Source organism: Pistacia vera, unplaced genomic scaffold, assembly GCF_008641045.1.
Source record: "Pistacia vera cultivar Batoury unplaced genomic scaffold, PisVer_v2 Contig338, whole genome shotgun sequence".
Classification (NCBI taxonomy): Eukaryota; Viridiplantae; Streptophyta; class Magnoliopsida; order Sapindales; family Anacardiaceae; genus Pistacia; species Pistacia vera.
In genome coordinates, this window is record NW_022196155.1 from 1,851,051 (window position 1) to 1,869,940 (window position 18,890).

General features: G+C 34.6%; 1 protein-coding gene across 1 annotated transcript; it reads left to right on the plus strand.

Annotated features, from left to right (window-relative positions):
* Positions 1-14,666: 14,666 nt before the first annotated feature.
* LOC116138070 (3-oxoacyl-[acyl-carrier-protein] synthase I, chloroplastic-like) lies at positions 14,667-18,890 on the plus strand. Its single transcript, XM_031423789.1, has 7 exons — positions 14,667-15,268; positions 16,481-16,912; positions 17,093-17,266; positions 17,688-17,801; positions 17,910-18,011; positions 18,266-18,332; positions 18,440-18,890. The coding sequence occupies exons 1-7, from the start codon at positions 14,819-14,821 to the stop codon at positions 18,505-18,507; spliced, it is 1,407 nt and encodes a 468-aa protein (XP_031279649.1). The 5' UTR covers positions 14,667-14,818; the 3' UTR covers positions 18,508-18,890.

Genomic DNA, 18,890 nt, shown 5'->3' on the forward strand with positions numbered 1-18,890 from the left:
TTTCATAACAGAAGGGTACAAAGACTAAACGCTGCGTTTAGAGAAAATGAATTGTGATTTCAAAACGCAGCATTGGATTGCTTTTTAGTTTATTAAATGAGTTGTGTATATAATTTAATTTAATTATGGAAATTATTAATTATGTAGACTTGTTTATACAAATATTCATACGGAAAAGGATCAATTTTATACACAAAAGATTAATATTACACTCATAATCTCTTCTTACAAACTTTTTCTCACAACCTTGATGTGGTAGCTCAAAATTAGTTAACCACAATTTATCAAGCAAAATTCATTACGAACTGTCACATCGGGGTTGTGAGAGAAAGTTGTAGATGCAGCATTTTCCTATACAAAATTATAAGCATACAATTTCTTTCGAATAATGCTACACTTACAAAAATATCTATACAAAGTGATGTGACCAAAAATTAATAGAATAGTGAATATAATCAAGCTTAATGTCATTTCAAGTTTTAGTTTTGCTATTTTAATTTTAATTAAACAATTAAAATTCTTATAGTTTAAAAAAAAAAAAAAAAGAGGAAGGGTTTCCCACCCCAGTTTTTTAAATAACTTTTCAACCCCTTAAAATGAAACAATTACAAAGTTCCACCCAATTTTAAATTTCGAACATTAAATCTAATTATTAAGGGCATTTTTGTCTTTTTATCCGCATATATACATTTCTACTTCCCTAACCTTAAAGAAACCCTAATCTTTTGTCAAAGTTTTCACAAATTCAAAAAGGTCCCATTAATTGTGATGGGTATTTTTTATTTTGCTTTTTATTTTTATTTTCTTGGGTTATAGATTTAAAGTTTTGGAATTTTGATTTTGCTTTTGTTATGGTTAGCGATGAATTTGGAGATGTAAGATGAGATGAAGTTTCGATGTTTATGCGTTTGGAGAGATTTATGGTGTAAAGTTTTGATTTTGTGTAGCGTGTTGTGAAATTGTAATTGATGAATAAGAGGATATTGATGCTAAAATTTAAAACATTTCAGGTGTGTTTGGTATGAGGTAATGTTGGATTATTAAGGTAATAACATCTTATATTACTTGATTACCACGTTTCATTGTCAAGTAATATAAGATTCCGATAATTTTTCAAAACCAGTAGTAGTTACTATTGGTAATATATGAGGTAATCTGATTACCTCTATTTTTTTAGGTATTTTAAGATTTATTGGTAATCTTATTTTTGTTACAATTTTACTCCTTATTAATAAAATATTTGGACAATCATGCCCTTGTTTTAAAAACAATTTACATTAATCTACCATTACAATTTTACCCATGTTTAATTAAGTTTTTGGACAATAATGCCCTTATATTTAAAACAAATTGCAGATCATCTAACCACCACTGCCGACAGCTTGCCAACCACCACTAGCAACCACTAGAAGTAGCAAGAGTCTCCGTTAAGGCCATTTCTGGCCATATTGATGGCCAAAAACGGCCAGATGGCCGTAGATCTGGTCGTTAATGGTCATATCAATGGATCTGGTCGTTAATAGCCATATCTGGCTATATATGGCCATCAACGGCCCAATCTATCACGATTTGGCCATTTTCGGCCGACCGTGTGCCGTTGGGTTGCTGGTTGTTGGCGGTTGACAGTGGTTGGGTTGCTGGGGATGCATTCGTTGATTTTCCAAACTTTTATTATGGGGTTATTTTCGCTAAGTTTTAAATGTAGGGGGTTACAAATAATCTAAATAATAATATAACAATAATATTTAATAAGAGGGCAATTTAGTAATTTAAATAACATGCTCGCATATATAAATCTTCCCAACCAAATATATTAATATAACATATCCATCAATTTATTCCAACCAACCAAACACATTTCCCTAAACATTCACATTAATCTTCAAGATAATCTATTTTTCCATTAATATAACATTACCAGTAATACAATATTCTCAAAACCAAATGCACTCTTCTAAATATTTTAGTAACTTCAGATAATAAAGTAATTTATTGATTTAATTAATAGTTTTAAAGGGTAAAAAGAGTATTTCAATGGTCAAATCTAGTTAAAGGGATATTTTCAGGGACGTAAACTAAAGTTGGGTGGAACTTTGTAATTTTTGCATTCAAGAGATGGGAAAATGTGGTTTCGTCAAAATTTGGGTGGAAAATGTATTTCGACCACAAAATAAATAAATAAAGAGATTGTGTGGTAACATGTGTCCATCCACCGCCTTAACATGAGGCGGTGGGGTAGTCAAAAGGAGGTGGGGGGTTTTTCTATAGAAAAATAATATCCTTACAAAGACCCATACAGAGAGGGCTACAAAGTGACATCATCCAGAAGAAAAAAACAAAGAAAAAACGGAAAGAGAGAGAGAGAGAGAGAGAGAGAGAGAGAAATCATGAAAATCAAGGGTGGTGATTGTCTTTGTATGCCCCATTTGTATGTGTCTTTGTAAAACTAGCATTGCTCTTTTCTATAATACCCCCCTCCCTTTCATTCGTATATCTTACAAATATTTGAGAAGTTTTAAGTAATATCAATCAAGTCCCACAACTCTCAATTCTCTTGCTTTATCCATTCTATCTTTATTTGTTAGTTTATTTCCTATCTGAGTTAATTATTATATAACACGTTATCAGCACGAAGAGCTCAACAAATATAATGGTGCATACCTACTAAAAGTACGTATTTTCAACCCTACAAGTAGGGGTGTTCAGTTCCGGGTACCCTACACTTTTTGAAGGAACCGGAATCGGAACCGGAACCGACGGTTCCTTGAAATTTGGAACCAGAACCGGAACTGACGGTTCTGGTTCCTAGGTACCCAGAACCAGAACCTGTAACAACGGTTTCGGTTCTAGTTCTGGGTACCCTGTAAAATTACATCACCCCCCCCCCCAAAAAAAGTTTTTAAAATGGCAAAAAAAATCCTTAAAAACTTACAAATACCCCCCACCTGGCACTTGTTAACAAAAATAAAATTACAATTATAAATTCAAAATTACAAACTCCATTACTTTGTAAAGGTAGATTTTAAAAAATCAAACCAACTTACTTTAAATGTTATGAAATATAAATATAAATGTATTCACATTACTTTTTCTACAAAAGTTTTTATTAACCCCCCTAATCTTTAATTTTATTTTATATTAGTCTTGGTTCCTGGTTCCTGGTTCTGGTTCCGATTCCTAACTATAGGACCGGAATCGGAACCACACAGTAACGGTTCCAAAAATTTGGAACCAGAACCTACCCATTGACGACTGGTTCTAGGTAGGAACCGGAACCAAACCCAAGGTACCCGTCGGTTCCAGTTCCAACCGGTTCTTTTAAACACCCCTACCTACAAGCATTATTTAATTTCTATTTCCGCCTTTATGGTCGGATTTATTTATTATTGTTTAATTCCACCTCCATGGTCAGATTTATTTATTACTATTAAATTTCGCATTTATGGTCGGATTTATTTATTATTGCTAAATTCAGCCTTTATGGTTGGATCTACTTATTATTGTTAAATTCCGCCTTTATGGTCGGATCTACTTGTTATTATCAAATTCCGCCTTTATAGTTGGATCAGTTTATTATTGTTAAATGTCGCTTTAATGGTTGGACTATTTATTATTGTTATATACCGCCTTCATGGTCAGACCTATTCACTATTGTTGAATACCGCTTTCATGGTCGGATCTGTTTATTCTTGTTACTTACAATCTTTATGGTTAGATGTGTTTTTATTATATTTTCGATAACCAATGTTAGCAATTATGCTTCCATATTATATTTGATAAATGAACTTAAAGTTCCATAAATGAATATCGTTTTAGAACATGAAGTTCTAAATACTAATTACAAACATGAAGTTTGTAAAACAGAGAAAAAAAAAAAAATTGACCTGAAGTTCCATACCATGAAAATGAAGTTCTGTAAACATCATTACTAATGTAAATTTTTTTTTTTAAAGATGGACTTCGAAACTGAGACATCGATATCCAGTAATGGTGAAGACATTTGTATAGTAGATAGTGCAACAACACACACCATCCTTCGAGATAGAAAATATTTCTTAGGTTTGACCTTTATTGAGACTAAAATAAATACCATATCAGGATCTAAAAAAATTATTGAGGGCTCTGGAAGAGCAAAACTCATGTTAACAAGCGGAATTAAATTAAGTATCCATGATGCTTTATATTCTAGCAAATCTAGAAGAAATTTGCTTAGTTTCAAAGATATACAACTCAATGGATACCATATTGAAACTTAAGTGAAAATGATGGAGAATTTCTATGCATCATTGCTAATATTTCATGCCAGAAGCATGTATTGGAGAAACTCCCTGCTTTTTCATCAAGGTGATATTACACATTCCTGAAGAATGTTGAAGTATATACAGTTACGAGCCAGAAGTTCACTGATCCTAAAATTTTTAAGATTTGGCATAACCGTCTTGGTCACCCAGGATCTACTATGATGCGTAGAATCACAGAAAACTCACATGAGCACCCATTAAAGAACCTGAAGATTATGTCACCTAATGAGAGTGCTTGTATTGCTTGCTCACAAAGTAAATTGGTACTTAAGTCATCCATCACTAAAGTTGGTGTAGAATCCTCATTATTTTTACAAAGAATTCATAGGGACATATATGGACCTATTCATCCACCATGTGGACCTTTTCGCTACTTTATAGTACTGATTGACGCATCGGTAAGATGGTAACATACTTGTCTACTATCTACCCGTAATGTTGGCTCTATTAGATTGCTGACACAAATTATTAGGTTACGGGCACACTTTCCAGATTACCCAATTAAAGCAAGCCGTCTGGACAATGTTGGTGAGTTTACCTCAAAGACATTTGATGATTATTGTACAACAATGGGAATTGATGCTAAGCACCCAGTACCACATGTACATACCCAGAATGGTATGGCAGAGTCATTTATAAAGTGTATCCAATTAATTGCAAGAACTTTGTTATTGTTAGGAATTGATCTACCCAACGCAGCGGAGAAACAAAAATCAAAAGGATGAATCGATTCCTTTTATGCCAAGATCCAAGTATAGATTATATATTTTACATGTTATCAAATAAAATTCTGCACAAAATAATATCAATCCAGACAAGGATCAGAGATCTTACACACGTTTGGAGGCTCCATCAAATGTCTTTGAATCTACTTCGCTACCGATTCAACATAAAACCGAATGAACAGTGATCCACACGAAGACAATCCGAAGAACCAAAGATGTATTTGCTAGATCCACAAATTGGCTTCAAGAATCAAGCTTGAATCAAAGAAAAACTTTGATTCAAAACCAAGGGGAGAACATGAGATAAGGGTGAAAGGGGCTGCCTTTTTCTCTCCTTTTAATTTAATGAATAATCCATTAATCTCTTAACACAACTTGCACTTATATAGTGCAAGTTGTTGAAACCCTATTCCTATAAGGAATACACATGGGTTCCAACTCTAGTCCACCCTTGTGTCCAAACACCCTTCTCATTGTATTTTATTTTTAATTCATTATTATTATAATTAAAATCAATTAATATATTCATAAAATATATTAACATTTAATTAATAATAATAATTCATTTAAATATATACATACATATATTTAAATACAATCTCACTAATTTAATTTTAATATTAAATTAAATATAGGCAACAACCTCAGCAAATTTAATTGCACTGTGAGATTACCAAAATACCGTTTCATCCTAAAAGACGAAAATATCCCTTGAACAAAACGATCCTTAAATTATCTTCTAAGTGTGTCACCTGTAAGCTCCTCATCATACTGGCAGACCAAGATTGGCCATTAGCAAGGCATCATGGCCACCCGATAGATTCAGATTTAGCAAAATAGCTACCTATCAACGATATGGTTATCATGCAATCAAATCCTTTTATCATCTGTTATTTCATAGAGACTAAGGTACATAAATAGTGTCAACCTCAGTTGCTCTCGATATCTTTGTATTAAGTTACTAGACCAATGACTAGATAAATAAATTGGATTTAGCAACAATTCAATCCCATTGTGGCCACAGTTTTAGTGTCATTGTCATACACTGAACTGTGTCGTGAGATAACTTCTCCCGTACCCAGGAGTGATAAATCCTCTGTCGATCCATTATAGTCTTGATACACTCCTTGATGTAGCCAATTACTACTGTATTGATAGCTCTGAATAGAACTGCGTTAGACTAATGTCAAACTACACCAATCGGTGCACAAGGTGCTCTGGTAATCTTAAGTCTAAGGATCATATGCACCACCATTCGTTAGAGAATTTGTTCTATAGATATTGGGGTTACCATCTATATGGAGTCCTCTAGTGGGTCAGTCTAGTGAACTTGTCTACAACAAACACTCATGTATTGCACCAGGTTGTCAACAAACAACCTTGACAAGTGAGATCAGTCACTACCTTTTGACAAGGTCGTTCAACACGATGATAGTCTTACCGTATTTTCTGTGTCTTTAGTCAGAATAATATTGGAGCTACGAACATTTCTAGAATAGCCATCATATGTGCTAATAGGGTTCTTACTATCAAGATTTGAAACACTTGATACCCTCGTTACGGTTCTATCATCCAAAGGATATATATCAATACATACAGATATGATTTACATGATATAGTAGAAAATGCCTTTTTGTTGATTAATAAATGTTATTACAAAGAGTCAATTCTACAATAATTCATTGACTCTAAGACACCTACTCCAACAACTATTACGTACGCAATTACCAACTTTTGTTTAGGCTCATGCTGTTTTACATGTTATTGTGTTAATTCGCCTAAGACCCACTGCATATCATCAATACTCTCCAATACAGCTTGTACTTGGACATTAGTCTAATATATCCCATTTAAAAACTTTTTGTTCTGCTGTGCAAGTTCCAATTGCACCCCCTCAACACACCAAAATGGGACCCTAACATCGTTTGAGAATATATGTTGGCTATGACTCACCATCTATCATCAGATATCTTGAGCCCCTGATGGGCGATCTATTTACTGCATGTTTTGCAAATTGCCATTTTGATGAGACAACATTCCCATCTTTAGGGAAAAAGGTAAAGCCTCCTGAAGTAAGACCTGAACTTTTCTAGAAAGCGAATTCTATGTCTCATTTAGATCCTCGCACATCTCAATATGAAATTGAAGTGCAAAGAATAACACATTTGCAAATATTGCTCACCAAATGTTTGATGCATTTACAGATGCAACAAAGATAACGAGATCATATATTCCTGCTGTCAATCCACTATCAAGTATTAATGTTACCAATGAACAATCCATGCGGGTTGCGATTGATTCATCTATTACATGCCAGAAACGTGGTAGGCCTATTAGAGCCAAGGATACTGTTCCTAGGAAATGAAAGGCACATAATCAAATAGGTGACAATATTGACAATACTGGAATAATTGACAATTCCACATTTTCTAAACTAACTCCAGAAGAGTTAACAATTCCTGAAATGACACAAGCCCCTGAAGAGGAAGAAATCCCTAAAGGAATACAAAAATATAGAAATGAAGAAATTTCTATAAACTATACTCACTCTAGAGAAATGTGGAATCGTGAGACAACTATTGTTGATAACATATTCTCATACTCAATAGCTACTGAAATTATGAATGATGAGTTTCAGCTACGTTCTGTTGATAAATGTCGACAAAGACACGATTGGCCAAAATAGGAAGAGGTAATTCAAGCAGAATTAACCTCCCTAGCAAAACGTAATGTATTTGGACCTATAGTCCAAATGCCTGAAAACGTGAAACCCGTAGGATACAAGTGGGTATTCACAAAGAAACGAAATGAGAAAAATGAGATTGCTAGGTATAAGGCCAGACTAGTGGCTCAAGGTTTCCTATAGAGACCCGGAATTGACTTTGATGAGAAATATTCACCAGTGATGGATGCTATCACATTTTGATACTCAATTAGTTTATCAGTCTCAGAAGGACTCGATATGCATCTCATGGATGTTGTCACTGCGTATTTTTATGGTACACTGGACATCTATATGAAAATCCCTGAAGGATTCAAAGTGCCAAAACCAAATAAAAGCAACATGTATTCAATAAAATTGCAAAGGTCGTTATATAGGTTGAAACAATCAGGATGAATGTGGTATAATTGTCTCAGCGAATATCTGATTAAGGAAGGATACATCAATGATCCTATATGCCTGTGTCTCTTTATAAAAGGTCAGAATCAGGATTTGCAATTGTGACAGTATATGTTGATGACCTGAACTTAATAGGGACTCCTGAAGAGGTCACAAAAGTTGCTGAGTACTTAAAAAGAGAATTTGAAATAAAGGATCTCGGGAAAACAAAGTATTGTCTCGGCATGTATATCGAGCATTGTTCAGATGGAATTTTGCTTTATCAACCAAATTATACTGAAAATATCCTTAAGCGATTTTATATGGATAAATCTCACCTCTTGAGTACCCCAATGGTAGTTCGGTCTCTTGATCCTAAAAAGGATCCATTTCGTCTTAAAGAAGACGACGAAAAGATACTTGGTCCCGAAGTACCGTATCTAAATGCAATAGGTACATTATAACATTTGGCACAAAGTACAAGACCAAACATAGCATTTATAGTGAATCTATTGGAAAGATTTAGCTCTATACCAACTCGCTGCCATTGGAATGGGATCAAACATGTCTTTCGTCACCTCAGTGGAACAAATGGGATTATTTTATCTAAGGAAGTCTGGTAATGATCCTAAATTAGTTGGCTATATAGATGCTGGGTACCTTTATGATCCTCACAAATCCCGCTCGTAGAGAGGATATGTTTTCACTTATAATGGTACTGCAATATCATTGCGCTCTACAAAATAAACATTGGTTGCCACTTCCTCCAACCACTCCGAGATTCTTGCGCTTCAAGAAGCCAGCAGAGAATGAGTATGGTTAAGATCTGTCATCCATCATATTGAAACACACAAATTGCCATGTACCTTAGATGCTCTAACCATTATAAATGAAGACAATGTAGCATGTATTACTCAAGTTAGGGGAGGATATATCAAAGGAGATAGAACCAAACATATTTCACCGAAGTTCTTTTACACACACAAACTCCAACAAAATCAAGAGATTGATGTCAAACAAATACGCTCCAGTGATAATCTTGCAGATTTATTCACTAAGGCCTTATCGACATCAACATTTGAAAAGTTAGTGTATAACATTGGTATGCGGCGACTCAATAAGTTACTAAATTAATTCTACCATTATGAGGGAGAGCATTGATCAAGAGGAGCATCGATTAGGGGGAGTTTTTAGAAAAGTTTTGTAAGGGCCAAAAATCGTCTTGGCCTTGATGAGGCCCAATAACGAAATAAACATGTCATGGCCCAAGGCTTCAACCCAATCCCGATCGGGCCTACGATTAAAATCACCTTGTGAACTACCCACTCTATTAGTTGGGCTATCCTATAAGTTCAGCTAAACTGGGTTTCAGCCCGATAGCCTGCAACAGTCCATAAATAGGAAATCAGAATCCCATTCTATTTCCTCTTCTACTAAGATTCCAAATCTTATTTAAACTACTAAACTTAATCTGATAAGGGAAAGAAATCATATCTCTTTTATGATATGGATTATCTCCCAAAAGAGGACTCAATGTCCTACTAGGATTCCAACCCCTTGGGTTCACTATAAAAACAGAGGCTTGCCCTCTCATTAAGGGGGCAATCTCCCACAGTCAATCTACACTACTCAAAACCATCTATTTGCTCCTAAGTTCTTGCTCCCAAGAACCCGACGCCTCCGCCGTAGTCCTAGCCTCCGACAAGACTCCTGGTAATTCTTCTTCTCCTTAATTCTTATTAAATCTTTTTCAGCCTTGCTGACTTGAGCGTCGGAGTGCCTACGGCAAACACCACCCTGGTGTTTTCCAGAAGCTTCATGCTTGCCCTTTCATGTGTGCAGGTCTAGCGGATTGTCAGTGGCCTCAATCTCACAGGATCAGACCCTATTTTCATGACGGTAGATTTTTGCATCTACAAGTTTATTGTACTTTTGTTGTACTATACATATGTGCACTGCACTTTTTTTCTTTGATTAGGTTTTGTCCCTCTAGGTTTTCCTGACAAGGTTTTTAATGAGGCAATATGAAGCACGTCCAATTTCATGTTATAGTTGTATTTCTTTACTTAGGTTTTTTCTCATTAGGTTTTCTTTTGGCTAAGGTTAAATATAATTATCTGTAAGCGGTGGATGTCTAAAGGGAGTATTGTAAAATGTGTCCATCCACCACCTTAACATGAGGCAGTGGGGCAGTCAAAAGGAGGTGGGGGGTTGTTCTTACACCACCCCCCCCCCCCCCCCCCCCCCTCTTTTTTCATTCATATATTATGCAAATATTTGAGAGGTTTTAAGTAATATCAATCAAGTCCCACAACTCTCAATTCTCTTGCTTTATTCATTTATCTTTATTTGTTAGTTTATTTCCTAATCTGAGTTCATTATTATATAACAGATTGACGTGGAAGAATAGAGAGGATTTGTGGTATTTAAAAAAAATGAGATAAGAAAAAAAGGTGTATTTACAAGTTTTTGTAATTTAATTAAGATAAAAATCATCCCATATAAATGATGACAAAGATATGTCTCATATAGTTATTTATGTAAGTAGTGGACGTAGATTGTCTTTTAAAATTACTTGTACTTATAATAGGTTTGGAAAAGTGATTTTTAGCCCCACTATTTCCTCTTTAGCCCGTCTTTAGTTTTAATTAAGGATATAATTGTAATAAAAAAATATTCTTCTTCCGTTTTTTCATTTCAAGCTTTAATATTTATAGCTCTCAAAAATTAAAACTAAATTTAAATTAATCAATTTACAATAAAGGAAGAAAACGAATCAATCAATATTATTATCTCACATATGGATTACTTTATTTGAAATCATAACCTCAAAGCTCTTACAACCAAATAATTAATTCTCCTACTTTGACAGATGAAAAATCGGGTTTCATACCCATTAAAACAAAGAGTAATACTACACCTACAATATTTTCTTACAAATTTTTCTCACAATCCTGACGTGATAGTTCGCAGTTGATCAAACCTAATTTACAGTGGGACCTAAGTGAGACTCACTATGAGCAGACCAATTACGAATTGCCACTCAGATTGTGAGAAGAGGTTGTGGGTGTAGCATTTTCCTAAAACAAACACCCAATACCATAATTCGTTATCATAACAATATGGATTAATTTGTTTCAAAATCACAACATCAAACTCTTACAATCTAGTAATCACTTCTAAATATCCCTTATAGAAGAAAAACATGGTTTCATACCTAATGAACAAAACCTAGGCATCACAAATTTTCATTGAGAATTTTTGTTATTTTATTTTTAATTAAGATTGATTTAATTTGTTTTTATTTTTTATTTTTGAGAATTATAGATGTAAAGCTTAGAAGTGAAAAAATGGAAGAAAAAAAATATATTTTATTACAATTAACTTCGCTTAACATTGAAGATTAGATGGGGGATAGAGAAAAATAATGGGCGCCAAAAATCGCCTGTCTCTAGATTGGCTATAATTTACGTCTAAGAGGAAAGGATTTAGAAGGAATAGGTATAATTGTGTACTAAATTGCAATGTTTTGAAAACCGACCTCGGGTGCCACCCAGCCAAGGGGCTGGGTTTCACGTTGACTGGTCTGGTTAAATCGGTGGTTTGCCCATGATCTAGAAAATTTGAAATCTTGCAAAATACCTCTAAAAATACAATCTGTCCCTAGAGGTTGAAATCTTGCAAACATACCCCTATGATAGCTAGGTTTTGATTTTTTTGGCTGATATCAGTGGCCAAAATTCATCCAACACCACACCTAAACATCGGCCTTTACTCACAAATCCTTCTAACCCTGGTACTTGGTAGCCTCCTATTCGTCGATCGTGACTCATTTATTGGGTTGACTTTTTCTGCCAATTATGGCGTCCAAAATTCAATCTGACACCACCCTTGAACCCACCAACCTCTACTCTCAAAACCCCTCTAATTTCACACTTGATAGCCCCTCGTTCGTTGGGGATCAAATTAGTGATTGGTGAATAGTTAAAAATAGTAAACCAGCCGGAGAGGGCATCGGTCACTGGTCTGATTTGTTTTTAGAATATTGGTAAATTGAACTAATTATGTGTATTTTAATTTAATTACCCTTCTTTTGTTTTTTAACAAAAAATGTTATTTAATGAGTAATCAGGGATTTAAGGTTTATTATATATTTTGGGGGATTCAGATAATTAAACTTCCTGGGGTTTTTCAGCCGCCAAAGTTTAATGAGCTAGTTAAATGCTCACAGGTTGGCAAGAATTTGATGTGGCGAGTGCGACCCGGCCACGATTATGCCAACTTGTGTACATTACTTGTCGTATAACTATGGGGTTGTCATGATCCATTAATTATATGTAAAAATAAAATAAATAGATAACCAAATCATAAGAGTAATTTACACAAGTGAGACTCTCATGAAACTTTAATTATATTAATGTTATTGTTTAAGAATACATAAGAACCTCATGCTCATAGTTTATTAACAATCATGTCAATAATATTCGTAATTTCTGTTAATCTCAAAATTTACATTTTATTTTATATTTCATATATATATAGATACATTTCAATCTTTATTTTGTCACAAGGGTATTACGTCACATATATATTATAAGACATTGCATTTAATTAATGTAATTAATTTAAATATATATTACAGTGAAAAATATTTTCATCAATATAATAAAATTTATTAGAACTTTGAGTTAACTATAGGTAATATTTCAACAATAATAATTAATGACCACGCAAAGCATTGCTTTTTTTGGTTATTGCATTTTCAATTACTTTTATTATTTTATTTAAAGTCATTTTCCTTTCCAAATGTTAAAAATGCTATTTATATTCCGTGTTCTCGTTTTCAAACATATTTTCATGGAAACAATTGCCACACATATTTTCCACTTGTTTTATCCTAATACGTTTTTTTTCTTTTCCATTCTCAATGATTTTTTATTACTACTAATAATTTTCAATTTTTTTTTTTTTTTTTTGATAACCGAAAGGTGCTTGAACCAGGTTGTTACATCTCAGTAGGGGTGTTCAAAAACCGGCTAGAACCGGAACCGCGGGTACCTTGGGTTTGGTTCCGGTTCCACCCAAACCGTCGTCAATGGTAGGTTCCGGTTCCAAATTTTTGGAACCGTTATTGTGCGTTCCGGTTCCAGTTTCCTATAGTTAGGAACCGAACCGGAACCAGAACCAGGAACCGAGACTAATATACATACAATTAAAGATTAGGGGAGTTAATATAAACTTTTGTAGAAAAAGTAATGTGAATACATTTATATTTATATTTCATAACATTTAAAGTAAGTTGGTTTGACTTTTGAGAATCTACCTTTACAAAGTAATGGAGTTTGTAATTTTGAATTTATAATTTGTAATTTTATTTTTGTTAACAAGTGCCAGGTGGGGGGATATTTGTAAGTTTTTAAAGGTTTTTTTGCCATTTTAAAAACTTTTGGGGGGTCACGTAATTTTACAGGGTACCCAGAACTGGAACCGTTGTTACAGGTTCTGGTTCTGGATACCTAGGAACCGGAACCGTCGGTTCCGGTTCTGGTTCCAAATTTCAAGGAACCTTCGGTTCTGGTTCCGGTTCCTTCAAAAAGTGTAGGGTACCCGGAACCGAACACCCCTACATCTCAGTTAGTCATTCGGGTCTGAAGTTAAGGATTGGGTAAATCTCCGATGACCTCCCCTATTAACTCCTATTAGCAATCGATGGAAATTAAATTCATGACTTCTTTAGTAATATACCTAAGAGTCAGCTATTGCACCACCCAGAGGTGGTTAACAATTTTTATTTTAACCAAATATATATATATATATATATATGGATCAATACAAATTATCACAAAAAATGTTTTTGTTTCACTTAAATTAAATATAATATTTAAATCGATTGAAGTAGTTATTTTTTATTCTCATTAAGAATATATGTTTTGTACCACTTCAACTACTCATTGGCACTTCAATGATTAAAAAAACAATAATACTATATTTATAAAAAATCTTACAAAGATTTGCATATAAAGTGAGGTGGCAAAAAATAAATAAAAGAGTGAAACAAAAAGTCAAACTCATTGAACCTTTCATTTTTTACCACATCACTTTGTATGCAGATCTCTGTAAAATTTCTTTATAAGTGTAGCATTACTCTTAAAGGCTACTTTACAGTTTACAAGGACCTAAGATTATTGTCAGATTCTACTGGACCACTTTATACTTAGACCATACTCCAGGGACCAAAAGGATTAACTCTCAATATATTAGAAAAGAAAAAGATTTGTTTTTAATATAATGCTATGTTTACGTTTATTAACCGCCTTACTACTTCTGTTAAAATTACATATGATATCTATATTATGTGTATGATATTTATACTATACGTTATATTTACAAAGGATAATAAAATACTTAGTATGATTGTAAGTAAGCATAACAATATTCTTGTTTTTAATAGTTTTTAAAAGTGAGACTCCACGGCCAGGATCTCATCTTTTCACGTGCCGTACAAATACAAACTGTCCACACGCCACCACAGTAGCTCAACGCCCCACTACAAATTCAAGTCTCCAGCGTTTCATCTCTTTCTCCAGAGACTCCAGCACCAAAAAGTTACTTCGTTATCATCGCCATCTTCTTCTTCTTCTTCTTCTTCTTCATAACACAAACTCTCACGATCATTAACACAAACACTTACCATGCAGTCACTTCAATCCACATCTCTTCATGCAACGCCATTAAACCCACTTCGGAAAAACACTAACTTCAGTCTCCCCACTAATGTACGCCCCACCACCAGGAAATTCTCCTACATCACCGCCTCCGCTACCAAATCCTCGCCCAAGCGCGAGAAGGACCCCAAGAAGCGTGTGGTTATCACTGGCATGGGATTGGTCTCCGTCTTTGGGAATGAGGTCGATACTTATTATGAGAAATTGTTGGCGGGTGAAAGTGGGATTACCATGATTGACCGCTTCGATGCGAGTAAGTTTCCGACCCGGTTCGGGGGTCAGATCCGGGGGTTTAGTGGGAAGGGTTTTATTGATCCGAAGAATGATAGGAGACTCGATGATTGTTTGAGGTACTGCATTGTTGCCGGGAAGAAGGCTCTGGAAGATGCAGATCTTGGTGGTGATAACTTAACGAAGGTTAGTTGGCTTTTTTGTGCTTGGTTTTGTGATTATTTGTTGAATTATGAATATAAGAGATGTGAATTTGTTGATTTGTTGTGACAACTGATAAATAACTTTTCCATGCATTAGTTCAATTAATACAGCTTAATGTACTACCATTTGATTTAATTAATTAATCTTTGAGTTGAGTTATACTGCATATCCTGTGCATCTGTGCCTCTTTGAAAAAAAATGACACACCTTAATATATATTTTATTAAATCAATGAAGCTGATGATTGTTTCTGGGATTTGAACTTTTTGATCATGTTGTTATTTGTATGAGATTATATTGATCTTCCTATGTAATCCTTACTTGCGGACATTCACATGATTTCGGATGGACGATTGTTTTACTTTCTTTCGATTACATCATTCAGTGAAAAGTGCTTTTTTTTTTTTTTTTTGGATACATTTTACTATTTGGTATGACTGCAGTTTCTTGATTGTTTGACTCCAAGTTATTGATGACATTTTTAGGATGGTTTTTTGTCATATCTATTTCATTTCTTTGCTTTTTACGGTTTAACAATTTATTAAATAATCAAATAATCGATTTAGATATACAACTATTTTGTGGATTTGAATTCTATTATCAGATTTAAAAAAAGAAAAAAATTATATTATCACATGTACATGAATTTTGTTTTTCCAGTGGCGATACAGAATTTGAAAATAGATGATATGTGTGCTGTTCTATCACTTATGAGTTGATTGGTCCAGATTTCAGTAACTGCTTTTGGTTTATCTGGGTATTTTGTGGCTTTGGAATAGCCCATGAACTTTGTGGACTCAGTGCTGTGTTGTTTATTATTTGGTGCCAAGGTTGTTGAAACCAGTTGGTAACTTGTTCGTGCAACTCGTTTGCTTTAGAATGGTATGCATATCCTCCATTTCTCTGGGTGAAACTGGTTTTGTAGCTTATTTGACTGTTGATTAGAGTGTCCATTGCTTGGGTTCCTAGCTGTGTTTGTCTGTTGATTAAATTAAGTTTTTTTTTCTCTGAAGTAAATTTTGATCTATTCCTTTTCTTGAGTTACTTGAAATGTCTATAGCTTATCATTTGTGCTTCATTAATACTCGTTTATCTCATTTATTCCTTTCTTTTTCCCTTTCTTTCAAATGCGGAAATGGGGGAGGGGTTGCTAAGTTTATGGACTCACTATATTGTTCATTTTTATGTTTCTAGCTTGATAAGGAGCGGGCTGGGGTGCTTGTGGGAACAGGAATGGGTGGTCTTACAGCCTTTTCTGATGGTATTCAGTCTCTAATAGAGAAGGGTCACAGGAAAATAAGCCCTTTCTTCATTCCTTATTCCATAACAAACATGGGGTCTGCTTTACTTGGAATGGATATTGGTTTCATGGGTCCAAATTATTCAATTTCAACTGCTTGTGCTACCTCCAATTACTGCTTCTATGCGGCTGCTAATCACATCCGTAGAGGTGAGGCGGATTTGATGATTGCTGGTGGAACTGAAGCAGCCATGATTCCTATTGGCTTGGGAGGTTTTGTTGCATGCAGGGCATTGTCCCAGAGAAATGATGACCCACAAACAGCTTCAAGGCCATGGGACAAAGAGAGAGATGGTTTTGTTATGGGTGAAGGTGCTGGAGTATTGGTAAGCTTGCATTTCCTGATAAGCTAATGGTTGAACATGCACTTTCAAGTTTAGATTTTTGAACTTTTGGTTTTAAGATTTGGAGCAGTCATATTTTTGAACTGTTTTAATAGATGGGGTAATCACATTTTTGCCTTCCAGTTACAAAAGCTGTTTTGAGAGATAATATTTTCTTGACAGATTATGGAGAGCTTGGAACATGCAATGAAACGAGGTGCACCAATCATTGCAGAGTACTTAGGAGGTGCTGTTAACTGTGATGCTTATCATATGACTGACCCAAGATCCGATGGACTTGGAGTGTCAACATGCATTCAGAGCAGCCTTGAAGATGCTGGTGTGTCACCTGAGGAGGTACATTTTATTTGTTTTCTGTAACCAGTCCTCTTATTCTATAGTATTTTTAGCACCGTTTTGTGGTAATCAGGTTAAGATACGATTTAGTCTTAATTTTTTATTTGGAAATTTATGTGACTAAAATTAGGCATCTAGGCCAAAACTTTAAAAAAAAAAAAAAAAAAAAAAAAAAAAAATGCGATGATTTGAAAGACGGAACTACTCTTATAATGTGATGAGTTCTGTATGCATGAGGCACCCACAGTAGTTTTGGGCTTTATGGACCATGAGAGATGTTCTGTAAAATGGTTTTGTGCTTTGGTTTGTTCACACACTGATTTTTGTTAATGAAAGTCGAATTACTTTTGGTATGATCTTGACTTGTACTAATCACTCTTAAGTTAAAAATTAGTAAGTTGAACAAGTACTTGTTTTTCAGGTTAACTACATAAATGCTCATGCAACTTCCACTCCAGTTGGTGACCTGGCTGAGATAAATGCTATTAAAAAGGTATTCAAGAGCACCTCAGAGATCAAAATCAATGCCACCAAGGTATTCCTTTCTCTCTTCTCCCCCTCTGAATGAAGATGGCTAATTAGTGATGAATCTATTATAATTGCTGGCTGCTGTTTCTTCTAACTTGTTTCTATTATGTTTCAGTCTATGATTGGGCACTGCCTTGGTGCAGCTGGGGGGTTGGAAGCCATTGCCACTGTAAAGGCCATAACTACTGGATGGCTGCATCCTACCATTAATCAATTTGTAAGTGCTACTTTGTCATTTACACCCAAATTGGTTTGGCAATTTACAGTTTTCTGTCTTCTTAGCTAACAGTTATCCGAGATTATTCCTTTATATTTTGAGATTTGTTTCCATGTTATTAACTGCAAAATAAAACTCTGATGGATTTCAACTGTACAAGTTATTTTAGAGTCTAGAGATATTAAACATTTGCCCCTTGTGTAACTTACTGTCATGAATCATGATGTTTGATGTACTCTTTTATGTGAATGTAGAACCCAGAGCCTGCAGTTGAGTTCGATACTGTTGCCAACAAAAAAAAGCAGCATGAAGTGAATGTTGGTAAGCGTCCAGACTCTTTCAACCCTGTGTCACAATCATTTTCCATTGACGTAGCAGGTGGATTGTGGATTCCTAATTTACTCACTTTTAACTTTTATATATTCCAGGCATTTCAAATTCATTTGGATTTGGTGGGCACAACTCTGTGGTGGCGTTTTCTGCTTTCAAGCCTTGATCGTTCAAGATGATTCAGCCATTCTGCACTTGTTGTAGGATATAAATCTTACATATTGGATTTAGTAACTAATCGTACATCAAGCTGCTTTATCTTCTTTCTCCAGTTGCTGCATATTTACCTCCAGGCATTTTTAGTAGTTATTAGTGATGTAATAATATTTGAGTTGAACTCTAGTTTTAAGAATTGTGAACTATATTTTCATTTTTAAAAGCAGTGGGATATAGTGGGGTTATTGGGGCATGAAGTTTTGTCGGCTTTGAAGTAATGTTGTTGATAGAGGAAGGAAACTGCCGCAAGGCCTTTAATTTAACACCAGTCTTGTACTTGTGGTAACGAAGGCTTCTAAGGTCTCTTTGTTTGAATGAATCGATTTCTTATAA

Excerpts from the sequence above, each read along its gene's own strand:
- LOC116138070 (XM_031423789.1), top strand. The coding sequence starts at position 14,819 with ATGCAGTCACTTCAATCCACATCTCTTCATGCAACGCCATTAAACCCA. Across the intron at positions 17,802-17,909 it reads TCAAAATCAATGCCACCAAG|TCTATGATTGGGCACTGCCT; the intron begins GTATTCCTTTCT and ends ATTATGTTTCAG. Across the intron at positions 18,012-18,265 it reads ATCCTACCATTAATCAATTT|AACCCAGAGCCTGCAGTTGA; the intron begins GTAAGTGCTACT and ends ATGTGAATGTAG.